Source organism: Amblyraja radiata, chromosome 2, assembly GCF_010909765.2.
Source record: "Amblyraja radiata isolate CabotCenter1 chromosome 2, sAmbRad1.1.pri, whole genome shotgun sequence".
NCBI lineage: Eukaryota > Metazoa > Chordata > Chondrichthyes > Rajiformes > Rajidae > Amblyraja > Amblyraja radiata.
Window position 1 is genome coordinate 96589385 of NC_045957.1, and position 21471 is coordinate 96610855.

The 21471-nt window shown below is 40.8% G+C and overlaps 1 protein-coding gene across 2 annotated transcripts in view; it reads left to right on the forward strand.

The window, feature by feature from the left end:
- galnt15 (polypeptide N-acetylgalactosaminyltransferase 15) overlaps positions 1-17211 on the forward strand; it is a 102223-nt gene extending 85012 nt beyond the window's left edge. Inside the window, exons 6-10 of one of the 2 annotated variants that reach the window (XM_033050837.1) lie at positions 5402-5596; positions 7308-7457; positions 8815-8916; positions 10100-10243; positions 16674-17211. In XM_033050837.1, coding sequence (XP_032906728.1) covers positions 5402-5596; positions 7308-7457; positions 8815-8916; positions 10100-10243; positions 16674-16823 — 741 coding nt within the window. In that variant the 3' untranslated portion in view covers positions 16824-17211. The remainder of the gene's footprint in view (positions 1-5401; positions 5597-7307; positions 7458-8814; positions 8917-10099; positions 10244-16673) is intronic. The other variant, XM_033050842.1, reaches the window with a different exon arrangement.
- The last annotated feature ends 4260 nt before the right edge of the window (positions 17212-21471 follow it).

Sequence of the window (21471 nt, forward strand, 5' to 3'; positions counted from 1 at the left end):
TACGATGATAGAATAAGATTATTTCCTCTGATTGGGAAATTAGGAAAATAAAACCTATCAATTTAAAACTGCTTTAGGTTTTGAAGACACTGAAATGTTGGGTAATTTTTTAGTAATTCTAAAGGAAGACCTGTACAGTATTTCTCTACAGTAATTGTTTGTGATTGAACACTTGACCCAAAGTTTACATTTAGAGGAAGTAAAATTCAAGGAGTTAACCTGATACTTCAAATCAAAATGTAAATATACAGAAATAATTAGAATATTTAATAAGAGAAAATTAGATCATTTAGATAAATTAGATTATCTAATTAATTATTTCATTAATTAAGAAATAAGAAAGCTCTACACTTAATTGTTTTCTATCCAATACATTAGTAATGTCAACTGCTGGTTTGTGCTGTCAAACTTGAAATTGTAGCAGTAATTGCACAAAAAGCTTTCTTTTATTGAACCTTATCCCAAACTATAGGCTCAATCAACGCAGTAGCTAGTGTCTGTTATCATTCCCTTTCCAGTCTTTTTCCTTATTCCTTTTTCTCCATAGGCAGCATGGCTACAGCGATTAGAGCAGTCTCCAGAAAAAAAACTACGTTTTGGGATCAAGAAGACTGTTACAGGCAAGCCAGAATGTGTGCATTGTGCATGGCCATGCACTATTTTTCATCAGAAACTAATAGATCAGATCCATGAGGGTATAAATTGTTGATGTATTTTTCTGTCATCATCTTCGAAATACTGATACACATTTCCAATAGTCTAGCTGTGAATATTAACTTATCATTCACCAATAATTAACCTGTAAGACTCGTACTGAATTATCCCATAACCATAAGTGGATACTGCGCTAGGCATTGCTTGTACATTATGTTACCTGGCCTAACATATTGTGGTGATGTCTGAAAAATAACACGGCAATTTAGAAGGATTCAGTGAACCAATATGTATTTATGAAGAATGATATCAGATGAATCCAGCCTCAAATAGACACATTTAGGGAAGAAGCAGGTAGAATTACATAGACACTTGGACAGGAACACAGATATGAAAGATTTGAAGGGAAGGTACACAAAAAGACTAAGCGGAGGTTGGGCGATCGTTTCGCCGAACACCTCCGCTCGGTCCGCAAGAACCTACCTGACCTCCCGGTGGCTCAGCACTTCAACTCCCCCTCCCATTCCCCGTCCGACCTCTCTGTCCTGGGTCTCCTCCATGGCCAGAGTGAGCAACACCGGAAATTAGAGGAACAGCACCTCATATTCCGCTTGGGGAGTCTGCATCCTGCGGGCATGAACATTGAATTCTCCCAATTTTGTTAGCCCTTGCTGTCTCCTCCCCTTCCTCAGCCCTCGGGCTGTCTCCTGCCATCCCTCAGCCCTCTGGTTCCTCCTCCTCCTTTTTCCTTCCTTCTCGCCTCCACCCCCTATCAGTCTGAAGAAGGGTTTCGGCCCGAAACGTTGCCTATTTCGTTCGCTCCATAGATGCTGCTGCACCCGCTGAGTTTCTCCAGCATTTTTGTGTACCTTCGATTTTCCAGCATCTGCAGTTCCTTCTTGAAAGATTTGAAGGGGATATGGGCAGGGCCCAGTCAACTAGGTCTAGTTCAGTTAAGCAACTTGGTCGGCATGGACGATTTTGGCTGAAGGGTCTCTTTTTGTGCTATATAGCTGTATATATCTGTGATACTATTTTGAAAATATTGTAATTGAATTGAATTTGCATAAATTACAGAACTGTAAATCTCTAAAATATTTTATCTCTGTCAAATATTTAACATAAATATGGCAGATGAGACAGTTGCGCATGAGTTTGCCTCTGGTCTGTTTGATTATTCATTCATGAGCAGAAGTTGATTGAGGTGAGCTAAGTTTAATTATAGTGCTTGATAAGCAAAAACATGCAGGTCTGGAAATCTGAAATAAAAAATGAAATTGCTGGAGTTATTCAGCACATTAGATAGCATTTGAGGGGTGAGAAACCTCTGAGGGGTGAGGGCGGCACAGTGGCGTAGCGGTAGAACGACTGCCTTACAGCACCAGAGACCCGGGGTTCGATCATGACTTCAGGTGCTTGTCTGTACAGGGGTTGTACGTTCTCTCCGTGATCTGCGTGGGTTTTCTCCGAAATCTTCGGTTTCCTCCAACACTCCAAAGACGTACAGGTTTGTCGGTTAATTAGCTTGATATAAATGTAGAATTATCCCTAGTGTTAATGTCCAGGGATCGCTGGTTGGTGCTGACTCGATGGGCCGAAGGGCCTGCTTCCGCACTGTATCTCCAAACTAAACTAAGTTAATATTTCAGGTCAATGACATAGAAACATAGAAAATAGGTGCAGGAGTAGGCCATTCGGCCCTTCGAGCCTACACCGCCATTCAATATGATCATGGCTGATCATCCAACTCAGTATCCTGTACCTGTCTTCTCTCCATACCCACTGATCCCTTTAGCCACAAGGGCCACATTTAACTCCCTCTTAAATATAGCTTCAAGCAGTACCATTATTATTAAGGTATTTGCTGTTGTAGGTGGCTGCTTGCAAAGAGTTTATAATATGAAATGGTGTGTATATTGAGAAGATAATTAATTTTATTGGAAATATTCGCTTCTATTTAAGTAAACAAGTTAATAATGTAAGAGGCATTCTCACAATGGATCTTTTTGATCTTATTTTTAGAATATAAATTCCTTTAAGGAAATATTTGTATTTTATGATATACATTCTCATCATTTTGACTAGTTGCCCTGATCTGAATGCAGCTAGGATATGGGTTTCTCTTAACACATTGCACAGACTGACCGACCGACTGACCCTGACCCTAACCCTAATCCTAACCCTAATCTTAATGCTAGCTCTACATTTGTTATTTATCATTTTTATTTAACAGTTCACTTCATTACTTTATAAAGATAAATCAATTGAAAAACAAAATGATCAGCAAGGTTAGCATTACCTTTATTCCTTGGAAACCTTTTTATTGTTTTGATATAATGAGGAGGCAGCCATGATCCCAGGGTCCTCGCTGCCTAGCAACCATAAAACAAAGCGCGGGTTTGGTTCATTTGCGTTCGACCTCAATGTCAAACGTGCATTGATTGGACAATTACCACTCGGAAAATTTGAAGTTTTTCTCATATTTAAACAAAATGTGCAGGTTTTGGTCTTGACGAGTTTCAGGTATGATTTATATAATATTTTTACACAATATGTTAAAAATTCTGGTAGTTCCATGAGTTGGGTCACGAACTTGAACAAAAAAGCTCTTCGGCCCACAGCCTATACTCCTAATTTAAACATTCATACATTACACTCAAAGTGTGCGATTGAAAACACTTAATTGGTGATATTAGAGCATAACATAGTGGCAGAGAAGTAGTGCTGAGGTAGTTAGATGAAGCATCCATTAACTTGTGAAGGGTGAGACTTTGTTCTCTTTGCTTTAATGTGCACAACACTTGCATGGTGAGTATTAGAACCCTAAGCTGCTTGGCACCTATGACTAATAAGCTCGGATTTCAAATACAACGCTAAATGATATAAAACACAAATCATTAATGTTCATTAGTACTAACTGTATATGCGTTGTACTCTGAAATGAAATTTGTAGATAGCCGTTAAATTCCTGCAGCAGTTTCCTGAGAGCAAGAAGGGACCCAACCCAAAACATTGCCTATCCATGTTCTCCAAAGAAGCTGCCTGACCTGTTCAGTTACTCCAGCACTTTGTGGTTTCCAACAGTTTTTTACTGTATTGCCCATTTAGTCCTATCAACCAGGGATGAGTTTCTAAACAGAAGTGTGTTATGTCAATAATGATTTTTACTCTATCGTAGATTAATCCCAGTATTTTGTTGAACACTGAAATAAATTTTATTATTTTTGGTCAGAAAATCTAATCACACTGAATAAAACACTGCTTATGAAATAAGTGCTGGATGATCCCAGCAGGTCAGGCAGCATCTGCGGAGGAAATGAACAAGCAACGTTTTGGGTCAAGACTTCTTCACGCTGATTCAGATGCTGCCTTAACCACTGAGTTTCTTCAGTACTTTGTTCAATATTCCAGCATCTGCAGTTTCTTGTGTCTCCATTTTACTGCTTATGAAGTATATGCTGCTCTAGTGTTTCAGGTGTCATAGAGTACTAGAGCCATAGAAATGGGCCCTTTAGCCCAACTATTCCTGCTGACTAAGTTGGACTCCTCTTGAACATCAAAAAAACTAAGGAACTGATCGTGGACTTTAGGAGGGCACATCATCCGAGGACGTACACACCATTGAGGATAAATGGGGATACTGTGGATAGGGTGAGCTGTTTTAATTATCTGGGAGTCCACATCTCTGAGGATATGACATGGACATCACACGCCGCAGCACTCGTAAGGCAAGGCAGCACCTTTACCATCTCAGGCAATTGAGGAAATTCAGAGTGTCTCCGAGGATCCTCCAGTGCTTCTACTGAGCGGCTGTGGAAAGCATCTTGTCCGGAAATATTACAATCTGGTTTGGGATTTGCTCTGCCCAGGACAAGAAGGCTCTGCAGAGAGTAGTGCGTTTGGCCGAACGCACTATGGGAACTTCACCCGCCCCCCTGCAGGAACTATACATCAGGAGGTGCAACTCCAGAGCCAATAAAATCATGGGAGACCCCTTCCACCCCTGCAATGGACTGTTCCAGCTGCTACGGTCAGGCAAACGCCTCCGTTGCCATGCTGTGAGAACGGAGAGGTTGAGAAGGAATTTCTTCCCAGAGGCCATTAGGACTGTAAACGCCTATCTCACCAGGGACTAACTTTTACTGTACCACTCTACTGCTTTTTTTAAAAATTGCTGTTTTTATCCATTTTTCCTTCCGCCCACAATATTTAATATGTAAAATAATATGTGATTCTGTTCCACTGTTTGTAGTTTGTTTGGTTGTTTGTTTGTCTTTTTGTTTGTCTTTTTGCACAAAGTCTGCGAGCATTGCCACTTTTCATTTCACTGCACATCTCGTATGTGTATGTGACGAATAAACGTGACTTGACTTGACATGACATTCTGGGCTAGTGCCATTTGCGTGCATTTGATCCATATTCCACTAAACCCTACTTATCTATACATCTATCCAAATATCTTTTGATCATCATAATTGTATCCACTTTTATAGCTTCCTCTGTCAGCTCATTCCAGATATGGAGTACCCGCTGAGTAAAACAAATTGCCCCGAAAGTTGCTCTTACACTCTCTCTTCTTAAAACGATGTCCTTTTTTGAAATCTCTACACTGGGGAAAAGACTGCGAGCATTCCCTTTATCCCTGCCTCCTTTTAATTGTAGTGCTTAGAAATTGTCGGAAACATCAACTAAAATTTATTAGAAAATTCAATAATATGTTTATTTTGGATGGTGTTTCTTCTTCTAGGTCTGGCTCTGTGGGGGTTCAGTGGAGGTCCTGCCCTGTTCCAGGGTCGGTCATGTGTACCAGAAACATGCCCATAGTTCTCTACCTGATAAAGAGACTGTAATGAAAAACAAAATTCGTGTGGCTGAGATTTGGTTGGATTCCTTCAAGGAAATCTTCTACAAGAGGGACTTGGCTGCATATTTGCTCAGTAAGGTAATAATATTTGCATTGTTCAATTAGAAGCAATACTTATTTCTAGGCAGCTGTTCTGACGGTCACTGACGGCAGCTTTAGGATTTCCTCAATCAGGTGTCAACGTTATAGTTAGATTTCCTCCTTTATAACAAAGTGTACAGAAAGCTTTGATATTGTCCTTACCTGTAATTTTGGATGTTTGTATGTGGTTGCAAACCATATTTGTGGTCACTCAGTGGCTGGCTAATTTTATTTCTTTGTAACCACATATTGTACACTGATCGTGGAAAATAAACAAATGGAATATTCTGCTTCCGTTTCATTCCAAAGAAGCAATGTTGCCATAATTTGTTTACTATGGCACAAAAATGGCTGTAATTCTTTAGAATAAATGATAGGTTGCTTATAATTGATTTCATATTATTACTGTCATTTTTTGCTCAGAGAACCTTATTTGCACAGAGGACCTTATTTGATAGTGCTTACTCTTTCCTGTAAATACTATTTATTAGCAAGATTTGTGCAATAACTCCTGTGTGATCATAACTGAATCATTTTTTTTTGTCTTTGAAGGTAACTTGCTTAATTTCCACATGGATGTGAATTAGGTTTTAAATGCTCACGGCATAGTTCATGAAATTACATTGAAATTAACAAAAAAGATACAAAGTTTGTCTCCTTTTTTCGTGGATATCTTTTATGCTGCATTAAAACAAGTGCAGGATGTAAATCCCAGATTCCACCACTCATCTATACAAGGGACAAATTACAGTGAGTAATAAACCTACAAACCCACATGCCTTTTGAAAGTGGAAGAGAACTGGAGCAACAGAGGAAGGTTATGCAATTTTGCATATGCAGGGAGAACATGCAAAGTTCAGGAGAGGACATTCCAAGTCAGGACTGAATCCTGGAAATCACTTAAGCTGTGTGGCAGCTGCCCGTGTGTCGTTGCCCATCCCCCCACCACCAAGTTGCACCAAATTGTCCCTCATTGAGGTTCCAAGGGATACACTTCATGATAACAAGGTTTGGTAAAACTTTCATAATGGGATTCATTTATATAGAAAAGAAGGGAGGCTCCAATAGTGACTTGTTCATGTTTTATCTTCAACCTTACTTTTTTTAAATATACAAAATGCGTTTTTAAGTGTGCAAAATAGGCTTGCAGAATATGGCTTGTTGTAGTCAAGAACCATGAGAAATTGGCTTTCATTGAAGTTTAATATGATCTGATTACCTTTTGAAACATAAGATATTCAAGACAGAAAGATACAGTGTGCCTTCTATCTTCCTCGCAGACATATAATGCAACAGCAGGATTATGAACAAATTACAGCAGTGAATCTCCAACCCTGGCTCCTTGTGTCATTCAACAAAGTACTCAGGTGCTACTGATCACTCGTACTGTATGCCAAAATATTACTTCCTGAATAGTGCATTACAGAGATTTCAAAAATATTTTTAGATATGTTTCTTGAAATAAGAATGAAATAAAAATAAGAAATAAGAGCTGGAAAAGCATAGATGATGGTCAGTAAATGATAGAAAGGAAGAGTTAATGTATCATCTAAAACAATTCATCCATAGATGCTGCTTCACCTGCTGAGTTTCTCCAGCATTTTTGTCCACCTGCGATTTTTTCAGCATCTGCAGTTCCTTCTTAAACATCAGAATTCATGAAATCTGTTTCTCACCATTTATCTGTTTTTCACTGGTATTTCTGCAGGCTGAGATGCCAGACTGTAAGGAACGACTGCAGCTGCAGATGAGACTACGCTGTAAGAATTTTCATTGGTTTTTAAATAACATCTACCCAGAGCTCTATGTGCCCGAAGACAAACCAGGATATTCTGGGGAGGCAAGACAAAGGTTTTTGGTATTTTATCTAACTTTCTGTTTGTAATTCTGACTATTAAGATAAATTAGCCATCAGAAAGGTTTATGCGTGATGTTTCTATTGGGAAAACATCTCAGCTGTATTTTATTTTAAATGGAAACAAAAAATTCTGCAACATTGAGGTTCAGGCTGCATCTGTGGAAACCAGTTGAAGACCTTCGTGACATTGGGAAAGGAAGAAAACTATTTGAAATTATGGAAAAGATGGGGAGATTGTGGATAAGACAAAAGGAATATCTCAGAAACTGAGGTTGTAGTCTCCCAGGTGATTCCAATGTTTGCAGAGGTTAATGAGGGAATTTAGAAAGAGCAAAGCATGTTAAAGCTGTGAAATGCAGGTCAGAGCTATTGCTGAAACCTGGAGTCCACTTTCACTCCCAACATCCTACTCTCACTGATCCCTTTATGGCTCTACACTGTTCCAGTGGGAAAATAGGTTGTGGAACAGGATTGCTCTGGCATCCCTGCAGGGACCTGAAAAGCTGAAATAGCTTCCTACCTTATAGAAATATGTGTGAGAAGCAGTACTTCATTTTCTGTCAAGGCATGTTGTGATCTCTCAGAACATGATATAGAGTTCAACATTTTCAAATAACTTACTTTTCCTGTTGGTATCAGAGCAGACCAGTTCTTTTCCAAGGTTTTCCAACTGTAATATTAACAGAGGTTTTCTCTCCCCACAGGCATTGCCTATCTGCATTTCATCTTCTATACATTTCTTGCTTTCTCTAATTGCTTCTATAATTATCAACTGCATAGCTTCATCAACATTTGTCACAACAGCAGCCTGACCTCATCCTATCAGGGATATTCCCTTAGTCTTGCTCATTATTCACCACTTTTAAGATTATCATATTTTCCCACTTTTCCAGTTTTGATCAAGGGTCTTCAACCTATTTTTCCTCAGATGCTGCCCCACCTTGAAGTGTTTCCTGTATTTCTGTTCAAATTTTAGATTTTCAGCATCTGTGTCTTTTTTTAATTTTCATCTTTTTTTCATTCATCTAATTGTAAACAGACAGCAAGAATTTTAGTAGGGTTTGTAATATGATACAAACAACACATCAAATTTGAAATAATACGCTGCATGTAAATAAAAAAAATCAGGTTATAATATTTATTAGTCTTGCTCTTTGAAGCATCTTGAACGCCACACTCCATACAATAAATCTGATGCATTCTAAATTTAATGAGAAACTATCTGATTAAAGAAATAAAGATACCAAATATTTAATTGTTTTCTTTAAATTGCCTAGAATGAGTAGTTCTTTTTCAGAGAAATGGTAAAACATTGAGTAATAATTGTGTTCACATGTATATTTTCTTCTTACTCCAGCTCTATAATATCGGTACAGGTTTCTGTGCAGACTATGAAACTAAATGGAACACCGGTGGATACCCTATTATTCTTGCACCATGCAGTAGCAATGGGAATCAGGTAATACCGATAGTACATGATGTTATAAAATAATTTAATTGCAAAATTTCTGGTGAACTTGATGTGTGGATGAATGGTTAGTAATGATTCTGTCAAAGATTAATCATTGGTGTGAATATTTAATGAAAATGTCAACCAATGGACAAATGTTTAAGAAGGAACTGCAGATGCTGGAAAATGGAAGGTAGACAAAAATGCTGGAGAAACTCCGCGGGTGAGGCAGCATCTATGGATCTGAAGAAGGGTCTCGACCCGAAAGGTCGCCTATTTCCTTCGCTCCATAGATGCTGCCTCACCCGCTGAGATTCTCCAGCAATTTTGTCTACCTTCAACCAATGGACATTTACTTTCATAATTGAGTGGTATCTCAGGACTCCATTGTGAAGGCCAATGTTCTTAAATTCAATGCAGCTGATTGCCCGTATATGTATTACGTCGAATATCTATAACGTACCGTCCTCCCAGCTCATGCTTTTAGGTTCTACCCAGATTAGATCCCTGTGAGTATTGAAGTGCCAGGTAATGACATTTTTGAAAAGATGGATTGAATAGAAAAAAACAGCCATTTAGTCCTTTGGCCTGTTTCTCCATTCAAAAAGATTATGTTTGATATGTAGTTCATCTCCATACACCCACTTTTGCTCCATGTTTTCTAATTCATTTGATTAACATTGTGTTTTTATTATCATATTTTATTTTATTTTTAAATTGACCAAATGAATAAACTTCAGCACTTCCCTCTTTAAATAAACTGTTTCCTAATGTTACTGTTGAAAAATCCTGGCTCTAATTTTAAACTGTGCTCTCGTCCCAGTCTTAGTGGAAATATTTTCTCTTTATCCAGCTCATCTCCTCAATATCTTACACACTATGATAAAAATCATCCTCTAAATCATAGCAATGGCGTACTTGCTTTAGTATTCTATTCATCAATTAATAAAGTTTAAGTTGAGTGAATATGTGAACTTTTATTAGTTCACTTGCCAAGTGTAGGGTGAGCCTGTGTTTAAAATAGGACAACAATGAGTTTAGAGAAAACAAGTAAATATTCAAGAATCTTGATTAATTAATCTTCTAACAGCAGTCTTGATTAGGTCATTCCATAGTAAGTCAATTCTAATCTTAATGAATTAGTACACCACACAGTTGTATTACAAATCTATTCTTTTATTTTAATATACAGCACTTTGAATATAACAGTAGAAGAAAAATCAGGTTTGGTACCGTTGTGGAACTTTGCGTTGATGTCAGAGATGAACAGGTCGTATTACAGAATTGTACCAGAGAGAACAGAATAGAATCACGTCAGCAATGGAATGTACAGAAGGTTTGTCCGTCTACAATAACTTCCTTGACAACTATGCACAACTATTTGGACAGTCTGCAAGTAGGCTCCAATTAATTTAAAGGAACTTAATTTAAAGGAATGTAAAGGAACTTAATTCAAATTGTGATGCAAGACCTTCCAACAATTGAATCTGTAAAGTAATATTCTGTCCTGCTTTTGGCCAGTTAGCTTCAACACCAACACATTTGCCACTTAAAATAGTTTCTGCTTCAAAATCATCCATAATTTTGATTTTCTTTTGTTCTTAACCTTCCTTTGCTCCAGGAGTTTGTATCCCAGATTTTTCTCTCTCTAAACACATTTCCCCATCCATGGTACCATTCTAGTAGACCTCTTCTGCATCCTCTTGATGGCCTGGGTATGCTTCCTAAATGTCTGGACATTGAACTGAATCCAATACATAGGTATGTTACAAAACTTGCCTCAGCAGCACTGCAGTTCTGTCACTGGCCGTGTGCACTACTTTGGCGCCTTTGAGGGGGGGGGGGGTTAAAATGCGGTTTTCTACCGCCTGTCCTGGATATATTTTCTCGGGGAGCTCGGTAACGCTGAAGATTTGTTCCGACTGTCGGTCTGTGAAAAAATATTTTTTAATTGCTGGACCATTTCAGCGCTGGAGTAAATTAAAAGCCGCTTCTAATGCCGTGAACGGCGACAACGGGGACGGATTTCAGGTACGGGACAGCTAAAGGAAAGCCGTTTATTTTACATATAAACGTGCTTCTTAGGATAACCTTAATCCACACTTTACGTTGCGAAAAGGTGATTTAGGCCCCATACGAACCGGCAGTATTTTTCCTGCCGATATGGGGTTTAAATTCACCGCAACTGCAACGTTCCATTCGATCGCGTTCCACAAAATCCCACTCGCAAGATGATTAAAATGGCCATTAATTTACAGGAATCAAACACTAAATTACTTCCATTTGGCCTATAAATTCATGACAATGAGATTTAAAAATCATGTTGCGGATACCCTGTCCTCCCACTCCATTTGCTGCTGCCATTCTTACTGGATGAGGTGTTAGGTTGGTTACCCAACCAGCCTGGATCCACCTCTAAGCCAGCAACTGACAGACTCCTGGTCACCGACATGACCTCCAATTTCAATCCGTGCCAGATCCGCGATCCACGATCCTCGACCTGGGAGAACCGCCAGAACTGTTCTGATAAGAACCCAAAAAGACCTCTGCCTTTTTGATCACGGTCTCTCCCCTTACACTTGACCTTAGCCAAAAGGCCGAGAAGGTAATAGAAGTTTCACGTCACCTTGTAACTCTGGCAGTTGGCCAGGAAACCCCCAGGTAAATGACATAGAGTACTTTAACAGCCATTATGAGTCGTTTTCCTGCTGAGGACTAGTCTATTTAGGTTGTTTATTTAAAACTTCATGAAACTGATTTTTGTACATTGTAACTATGTCTTGGATATGTCTATAATGGATTTTTTTAACATAAATTCATGCATTCTTGTGCAAACATGTCAGAAGAAATTAATTAGAGGGCAGGAGGGTCCAATACGGTATCATTGGCAGCAGCTCACAGAAAGCAGGCAATCTATCAGAAAATCATGAGTAATTTGTCCGTAATTTTCTGTGCGTACCCATAAATGGGCAAAATCCTGTGAACAATACATCTACAGTTTTCCAGTTATATAGCCTCTGCATTTGGGGCCATGCCCAATGTTTTCCAATAAAGCAACCTGGCTAAAATTAGCAAAACAATTCAAAAGAGAAAAACCCCAGTAAAATAAATCATTATATTTTTATTTATTCCTTTGAAGTAAACCCCCCGGGAACATTGTGAGAAACAAAATCAGCCAACTAAATTAAAGTAAATAACACTGAAAAGCATTAATTACTGTTGAGAAACAAAGAGAAAAAAGATGAGGGTAAAACATAGAAACATAGAAAGTAGGCGCGAGAGTAGACCACCAGGTCCGTCGAGCCCGCACCGCCATTCGCTCATGGCTGAACACTAAACAGACACACTTACCCACAAACAGTAGACACAAGACACAGAACACAAGACACTACCCTCCCCTTTATACCGCTATCACCCCTCTCCACCCCAAGAACCGCGTGATCTCCTGGGGGAGGCAAAAAAACGGATAAAAACCCAGGTCCAATTCGGGAAAAAAATCCGGGAAATTCCTCTCCGACCCCAATCCAGGCGATCGACACTTGTCCAGGAGATCACTCAGGTCTTACTATACTAACCATACCTAGGTCCATATCCCTGCCCTCTCCCCGTAGCCCCTTATCCCCTTGGCAGCTAAAAAACCATCTATTTTAGACTTAAATATATTTAACGTTTCTGCTTCCACTGCTCCCTGGGGCAGTGAATTCCATAAATTAACCACCCTCTGGGTGAAGAAGTTCTTCCTCATCTCAGTTTTAAAAGAGCCCCCCCTTATTCTGCAACTATGTCCCCTAGTTCTAGTTTCCCCGATCATTGGGAACATCCTCGGTGCATCCACCCGATCAAGGCCCCTCACGATCTTATATGTTTCAATGAGATCGCCTCTCATTCTTCTAAACTCCAAAGAGTAGAGTTCCAGCCTACTTAACCTTTCCTCATATGTCAATCCCCTCATTGCAGGAATTAATCTTGTAAACCTTCGCTGCACTGCCTCCAGGGCTAGTACATCCTTTCTTAAGTATGGACCCCAGAACTGTACACAGTATTCCAAATGTGGTCTCACTAATACTGTGTACAGCTGCAGCAAGACCTCCGTGTTTTTATACTCAATCCCCCTAGCAATAAAGGCCAAAACTCCATTGGCCTTCCTGATTGCTTGCTGCACCTGCATACTAACTTTTAGTGATTCATGTACTACTACCCCTAGATCCCTTTGCGTTGCATTACAACGCAGCTCCTCCTCATTTAGAAAATAACTTGCCCTATCATTTTTTTTCCCAAAGTGAATGACTTCACATTTATTAGTATTAAATTTCATCTGCCAAGTTGTTGCCCACTCACCTAGCTTATCTATATCCTTTTGCAGACTCTTCCCATCCTCCTCATCCCCTACTTTTCCTCCCATTTTTGTATCGTCCGCAAATTTTGATATATTACACTTGGTTCCCTCCTCCAAATCATTTATATAAATTGTGAACAACTGGGGTCCCAGCACCGACCCTTGCGGAACCCCGCTAGTTACCGGTTGCCATCCCGAGTATGAACCATTTATCCCCACTCTCTGCTTCCTATTTGTTAGCCAATCCTCTACCCATGCTAATATATTACCCCCAATCCCATAATTTTTTATTTTTAGCAATAGTCTCTTATGTGGCACCTTGTCAAAAGCCTTTTGGAAGTCCAAGTATACCACATCCACCGGTTCCCCTTTATCCACCCGGGTTGTTACTTCCTCAAAGAATTCGAGCAGATTCGTTAAACAGGACTTCCCCTTCACAAAACCATGCTGGTTCTGTCCGATGAAGTCATGTTTATCCAAGTGCCCCGTTAGTGTTTCTTTAATAATTGTCTCTAACATTTTACCCACCACCGATGTTAGACTAACCGGTCTATAGTTACCCGCCTTCTGTTTACTTCCTTTTTAAAATATAGGTGTTACATTGGCCATTTTCCAATCCACTGGGACCGTTCCTGCCTCCAGGGAGTTTTGGAAAATTATCACCAATGCATCCACAACCCCCACCGCTATCTCCCTCAAGACCCTTGGATGTAATCCATCAGGCCCAGGGGATTTATCCTCCTTCAGTCTCATTAATTTCCCTAATACCACCTCCTTGGTGATCTTAATAGTATTTAGCTCCTCCATTCCTACCGCCCCCTGTTTATCCAGCGTTGGAATATTTTTTGTGTCTTCTATGGTGAAGACTGATACAAAATACTCGTTTAATGCCTTTGCCATTTCCATGTTCCCCACCAACAACTCTCCAGTCTCACCCTCCAATGGACCAACGTTCACCTTAGCCACCCTTTTTCTTTTTATATAGCTATAAAAACTCTTACTATTAGTTTTTATGTTGTTCGCTAAATTCCTTTCATAGTCTATTTTCCCCGTCTTAATTAATCTCTTAGTTATTTTTTGCTGACCTTTAAATGCTTCCCAATCCTCTACCCTCCCACTATCTCTGGCTACCTTATATGCCCTTGCCTTCAGCCGAATACTATCCTTTATAGTTTTACTGAGCCATGGCTGACTGTTCTTACCCTTACCCCTTTTTTTCTTCATAGGAATAAATTTTTCTTGAAGGTTATACAGTAGATCCTTAAACGTACACCACTGCTCATGTACCGTCTTATTCTTGAGTCTGCTATCCCAGTCAACTTTGATCAGCTCAGTCCTCATACCTTCATAATCCCCCTTATTTAGACTAAGCACCCTAGCCTGAGTTTCGACCTGCTCCCCTTCTATTTGAATATGGAATTCGACCATATTGTGGTCACTTGTTCCCAACGAGTCCCTAACTATGACATTTTTAATTAATCCTGCTTCATTACACAGGACCAGATCCAAGATTGCCTCCCCCCTTGTCGGTTCTGTGACATACTGTTCTAGGAACCCGTCTCTAATACATTCTATAAACTCTTCCTCTCGTCTACCCTGCCCAGTTTGGTTTGCCCAATTAATATGAAAATTGAAGTCCCCCATGATTACAGCAGTTCCCTTTTTACATGCGTCAACTATTTGCAGATTTATGTTCTGACTAACAGCGTCACAGCTATTTGGAGGTCTATAAATTACACCCACTAGTGTTTTTTTCCCCTTGTTATTCTCTATCTGTACCCAAGCTGTTTCACTATCCTGATCCTTCAACGCAATATCCTTCCGCTTTATTGCCGTTATTCCCTCCCTTATTAAAAGGGCCACCCCTCCTCCCTTTCTTTCCTGTCTATCTTTTCTAATTGTCGAGTACCCCTCTATATTTAACTCCCAGTCCTGATCCCCTTGCAGCCATGTCTCCGTAATGGCCACGATATCATAACTATATATACTTAATTGCACCGTTAATTCATTTATCTTATTTCGAATACTCCGTGCATTTAGATAAAGCACTTTCAGATGATTTTTACTACCCTTCCTTTCCGTTTTTGCCCCTTTTACATCTAGAGCTTTATCTTCACACATTCTGGATCCTCCTGTCACATTTTGATTTTCCGTTTCCCCACTGATACCCTGCTCTATTTCCTCTACCCCTGCCGTTATTACCCCCCTTGATACCTCCCCCCCGCTACTTAGTTTAAAGACCTCTCTACTGCCCTAGTTATATGATTTGCCAGGACCCCAGTCCCAGCACCGTTCAGGTGAAGTCCGTCCTTACAGAACAGATCCCCCCTGTCCCAGTACTGGTGCCAGTGGCCCAAGAAACCAAACCCATTTTTCCCACACCAGTCTTTGAGCCACGCATTCAGCTTTTTAATTTTACGTACCCTCGCCGATTTGGCCCGTGGCTCAGGTAGCAATCCGGAGATCAGTACCCTCGAGGTTCTGCTTTTTAATTTATTCCCTAACTGCTCAAACTCCTTCAGCAGATCCTCCTTCCTCGTCCTTCCTATGTCATTGGTCCCCACATGGACCACGACCACTGGATCCTCCCCCTCCCTCTGCAAATTTCTCTCCAGCATCGCAGAGATATCCTTAACCCTAGCACCGGGTAGGCAACACAGCCTTCGGGACATGTTCTGCTGGCCGCAGAGAACCTTATCTACCCCCCGAATAATACTATCCCCTATCACAACGGCATTTCTTCTAACTCCCCCCTCTTGAATGGCCCCCTGATCCACGGTGCTGCAGCCAGGTTGCTCATCCCTCCCACAGCCCCTGATCCCGTCCTCACATTGAGTAAGAGCCTCGGTCATGCTCGTCAGGGACAAGGGCTGTGGCTCCTGCCACATCTCCTCCTGGTTCCCCCTACCTGCCTCGCTTATGGCCACACCTTCCTTTCCTTGCTCACTAACTACTGAATTAGTTAAACTGGTCGGTGTGACCATCCCCTGGCACAAAACATCCAGGTAATACTCCCCCTCCCTGATGTACCGCAGCGTATGAAGTTGGGTCTCCAGCTCATCAATGCGGAGCTCGAGTTCCGCTAGCCTCAAACACTTACTGCAGCTGTAGGGATCATCTACATCAATGGTGTCGACAAATTCCCACATCTCACAGTATTGGCACATCTCCTGGCCGCCCATCTTATATAAGTAATTAACTGGTCCTATTTAAGAATCCCCTACCCGGATTACTGTATTGATACACTCCTTATTTATATAATCCTACCTCCTATAAATGGGAAAGTACTCACCCCAGCCGTAAATTACCTACTGGTTTGGCTGTCTAGTGGTAATTCCATACTTTAAAAAGAAATGACTTGAATTTGAGGCTGATTGGCAACTTCGTCTACATGTAGATATGTAATACATACTCTTATTTTGCTTTGCAGAGTGGAGAAATTATTCATGCCTTTTCTGGGAAATGCATTGAGGCAATAAGGAATGCCACAAGCCAAGACCTGTTTCTAAGGCCATGCAACAAGGATGTCACCCAACAGCTGTGGCGATTCGAGCAACTGTCTGTCATAAATGAGAGATGAGCTGTCGCACCTGATGCCTACTATGTGATGGCTGCAGTTCATATCCCCCTGCCTAGTCAGGAGCTGTCAAGTATTTCAAGGGTGTACAGAACTCAAGACTACTGACCACGTGTGCCTTGTACATTGTTTGTACTGAAAATCATCACTATTTCCAAGCATCTTTGAAGAGCTGGAAAAGATAATCAAAATAGATTATGTGACATAATTGATCTGTCTAAACTCCACTCACAATTAGGATCAGCAAAAATGGAACTAATTCTCATTCCAAGCAGAATCCGTTGGCCAACATATTGTGTACATTCTTTTTTTTTAATATGTTTCTATTTTGTGGCAGCACTGTTTACTTTAATGATTGAATAAGAAAAAATAAACTTGAACAGCATTCTAATCAAGTTGTCCCATTTTCTGTGTTGATTACTGCCTGTTCATCCTAAAATCAGAAAGCAACCAACGAAAAATATAGTCTTCCGCTATAATGAGGGTATTTGATATGGTATTTTTATAAACCTGGCCATAATTTACAAGCATCTGTTGAATCAGGGTAATACCGTAGAACTGGAAAATATCAGATTATAACCCCTTGTAGTAGCCATTTAGTTTAACTCAGTATATTATAATTATAACCAGTTACTTTTAATTTTATTTGCCTGTAATTATGTGGGTGGGATTTATACGTAGTCTGAGGCGTGTTTTTGGCTAGAGGATTCTGGCGCAGATGCCCAGATGTTTTAGTTTATTTCGGCAAAGACTATGGGAGGATATAGTTTTCGACCATGAACACGAGCATGATCACGACATGATCACGAGTATGATTGAAACGTATATATATTGGAAGACAGAGTGATTTTACTGTTTGTACTACTATAATAAAGAAACTATCAAGAGACTGTTTCTGGAATACTTACCGTTCGACGGCTTTGAATGCCTCATGGAGAGCTCGTGGAATGCGTAAGATTACCTTCTGACCCATAGTCAGCACATTAGTGACTATCGAGGACTAAATCCTTGAGACGTTGTAAAAACTGTCACTACCGAGTCGAAAACTACCGTACCACCAGGAGGTAGAAGATTAGTCTCATAAAAGAGGGACAGAAGATTGGACTGGATCTCTGTGAGAGATTACTGCCAGAAGAACTGGTTCCGTAGAAGAGGAACTGAAGACTGGTTCCGTAGAAGAGGAACTGAAGAAGGTAAATCTCTGCCAGAGATTGTAGCTTGACCCGGTTTAGAGCATACCCGCCGGTAGGTTAATTGACACAGCCACTCGACTTATCTGAAGATTGAAAACTTCACTGATTGTGCAATCGTAAGTAATCTCCCGAGACTGCGAGCTCTTGATGGTAAGTCCGCAGGCCGCGGTTGGAGCGATCCCAGGCAAGCGATCAGCTCAAATGTTAAGTCCACGCCCCACGGTGGGAATCAAGTCAGTGCAAGGAGGCCTCCAGCTCCATTGATGGTAGGCCGCAGAGCGACCGGAGATGCGACCCGAAAATTAATCGCACCTCGGCAAGGTAAGAAACTAAAAAAAAGTTTTCCCCGACCCCCGACCCCCACATAAAACAAACCAGAGAACATTTACACAAACTTTTAATACACACTAAAATAAAAAAAAGACTTAAAAACAGACAGACTGTTGGCGGGGCTGCCAATCGAGCTTTGCAAGGCTGGTCGTGGGGCACATTATCTCCAGCCTCCCAGACAGTTTAAGACCACTGCAATTCACCTACTGCTGCAACTGCCCAAGGCAGATGTCATTTCCCTGGCCTTTCAAGGGCATCTATGTCCAAGTCCAATTTATTGACTGTAGCTCTGCCTTCAACATTATAACCCTAACCAACCTCACCTGGACCCAGGAGTTAACACCCTACACTGCAACTGGATCCGCGACCTCCTGACCCACAATCAGTGAAGATAAGTGACAACATGTCCCCCACAATAATTCTTAACACCGGTGACCCCCCCCCCATGTTAATTTGTGTTTATTGTTGTTTATTATTGTATGATTGTATGTATGACTGCAGGCACGAAATTTCGTTCAGACCGTAAGGTCTGAATGACAATAAAGGTATTCAATTCAATTCAATTCAATTTTCGAGCCAAGGGTCTGTAAGGGTATAAAAGAGGGGAGAGCACAAATGGGGTGTGCCCATCTTCTGGGATAGCACATTGGAGTGTGCTGATCTTCTGGAGTTCTATTCGCATGAGGTTGATGAGTTCGAATGAGTAGAGACAAGGATCGGACCAGGTATTGGGCTAGGTATTATATTGGTGTTGTACAATAAAGAGAGTTGGATTTCCAGTGTTCGTATTTGGTGTTTGACTGAACCAGACTAGGGGGGTAAGATTAGGACCGGAATTACAGGTATATGGAATGAATTAGGTACGGGTAGTAGATAAGGCAGGTACGATAACAATATTTAAAAGGCATTTGGACAGGCATAAGGATAGGAAAGGTTTAGAGGGATATGGGCCAAACGCAGGCAGGTGGGACTAGTGTAGATAGGGTGTCTTGGACAGCATCGGCATGTTGAGCCGAAGGGCCCGTTTCCCTGCTGTATGACTAATCGCTCTACTCTTTTTAATAGTACCATTTGGTCTGTTTATAGTATTATCTGATCCGATTGGATAGCATATAAAACAATGCTTATCACTGTACCTTGGTATATGTGACATAATAAACCACAACCCTTTAAGGGCCTGTCCCACTTGGGCGACCTAATCCACGAGTTCTGGCGAGCTTGCCCTTGACTCATATTCGCAGCATGGTCGACACGAGGTCGTAGGAGGTCTTCGTAACTCTCCTTCATGCTCGAGAATGGTCTCCGCGTACTCGAGGCCTCAGCTAGGTCGCGGCGTTTTTTTCAATATTTAAAAAAATGCCTGCGAGTAAAAAAAGGTCGCCATGGAAAAAAAATCGATACTTTTTTTACTCAGGTATAGTCATAGTAGGTCGGCATGTTAGTCGTAGGTAATCGAGGTTAGTCGAAGGTAGTCGTAGATAGTCTTCATCATAGTCGAAGGGAGATCGAAGGAGGTCGTCTTCACTTTCCACTATTCTGTGTCCAATTTTCCCGAAGTTAGTCGTAGCTAGTCGTAGCTTGTCGAAGCTGGTCTTCAACATAGTCGAAGGAGGTCTTCTACATAGTCGAAGGAGGTCTTCAACATGTAATTTTTTCAAACTCTTCTAAACTCGCCAATTAGGTCGCCCAAATGGGACAGCCCTTTTAGCATTCACAATACCATTTTGCATGAAATAATGTCCCACCACAGTAGGCTCTAAACCCACATTTAAACCTCCTTAGAGACTTTCTTGCTGTACATCTTTATTCCAGGCTGGAATTTTAGAAAGTTTAAAGAATACATCCTTTGGATAACATAGATGGCATAATAGTTAAATACAGTAGATTTGCCCATCTGAAATGCTATGCTCATTGGACACATAACACCATAAAAACCCCGGCCTAGCCACTCTGCTCCACAATGATCCAAGCCACAAGAGTACATTTCCAAATGCAAAGAGTGATGGAGATGGGAAAAGGGTGTGTGTAAGTGTAGGGACTGCTTGCTGAAGATAAAAGGAACAGATTTGAGCAAAGAAGAGTAAATACAGTATTGACACACCTCAGTGGTGAACACTGACTGAAGACTCCACACATCTTTTGTTAAAACCCATTTTGAACATTAATAGAGCGACATCTAGTGACTACAATTATAATGACAATACATAAAAAGGGGAGAGAGGTGTCAAAATAGTCCCGTTTAATTTGAATGCAAGTCAAGTCAAGTCAAGTTTATTTGTCACATACACATACGAGATGTGCAGTGAAATGAAAGTGGCAATGCTCGCGGACTTTTGTGCAAAAGACAAACAACCAAACAACGAAACAAACTATAAACACAATCATAACACACATATTGTTTTACATAATAAATAATGGAAGGAAAAACGTTCAGTAGAGTTAGTCCCTGGTGAAATAGGCGTTTACAGTCCGAATGGCCTCTGGGAAGAAACTCCTTCTCAACCTCTCCGTTCTCAACGTATGGCAACGGAGGCGTTTGCCTGACCGTAGCAGCTGGAACAGTCTGTTGCAGGGGTGGAAGGGGTCTCTCATGATATTGTTGGCTCTGGAGTTGCACCTCCTGATGTATAGTTCCTGCAGGGGGGCAAGTGAAGTTCCCATAGTGCGTTCGGCCGAACGCACTACTCTCTGCAGAGCCTTCTTGTCAAGTCAAGTCAAGAGAGTTTATTGTCATGTGTCCCAGATAGGACAATGAAATTCTTGCTTGCTGCAGCACAACAGAATATTGTTGGCATAAATACAGATCAGATCAGTGTGTCCATATACCGTAGAATATATATATATACAAACACTGTTATATACACACACTGAGTGGATGTTAGTAGCAAAGTTGATGGAGAAAGTATCGGAGAAAGAGTTGGGCAGTGGTGCCAGAGTAGGTTTGGAACAAGGGCTGGCCTACATAGCCAACAAAAAGGACGCATCGGTGGGGCGATTGCTCCTGGCTATACCTTTGATTTGTAGAAAATGAGAGGAATGAAAAGAGAAGTTTCTCAGGATAAGAACATGTTCTGTCAGGCAAAGGAGAGTGTTTGTAGAGGGTAATAGTTTGGATCTATGTTCTGAAG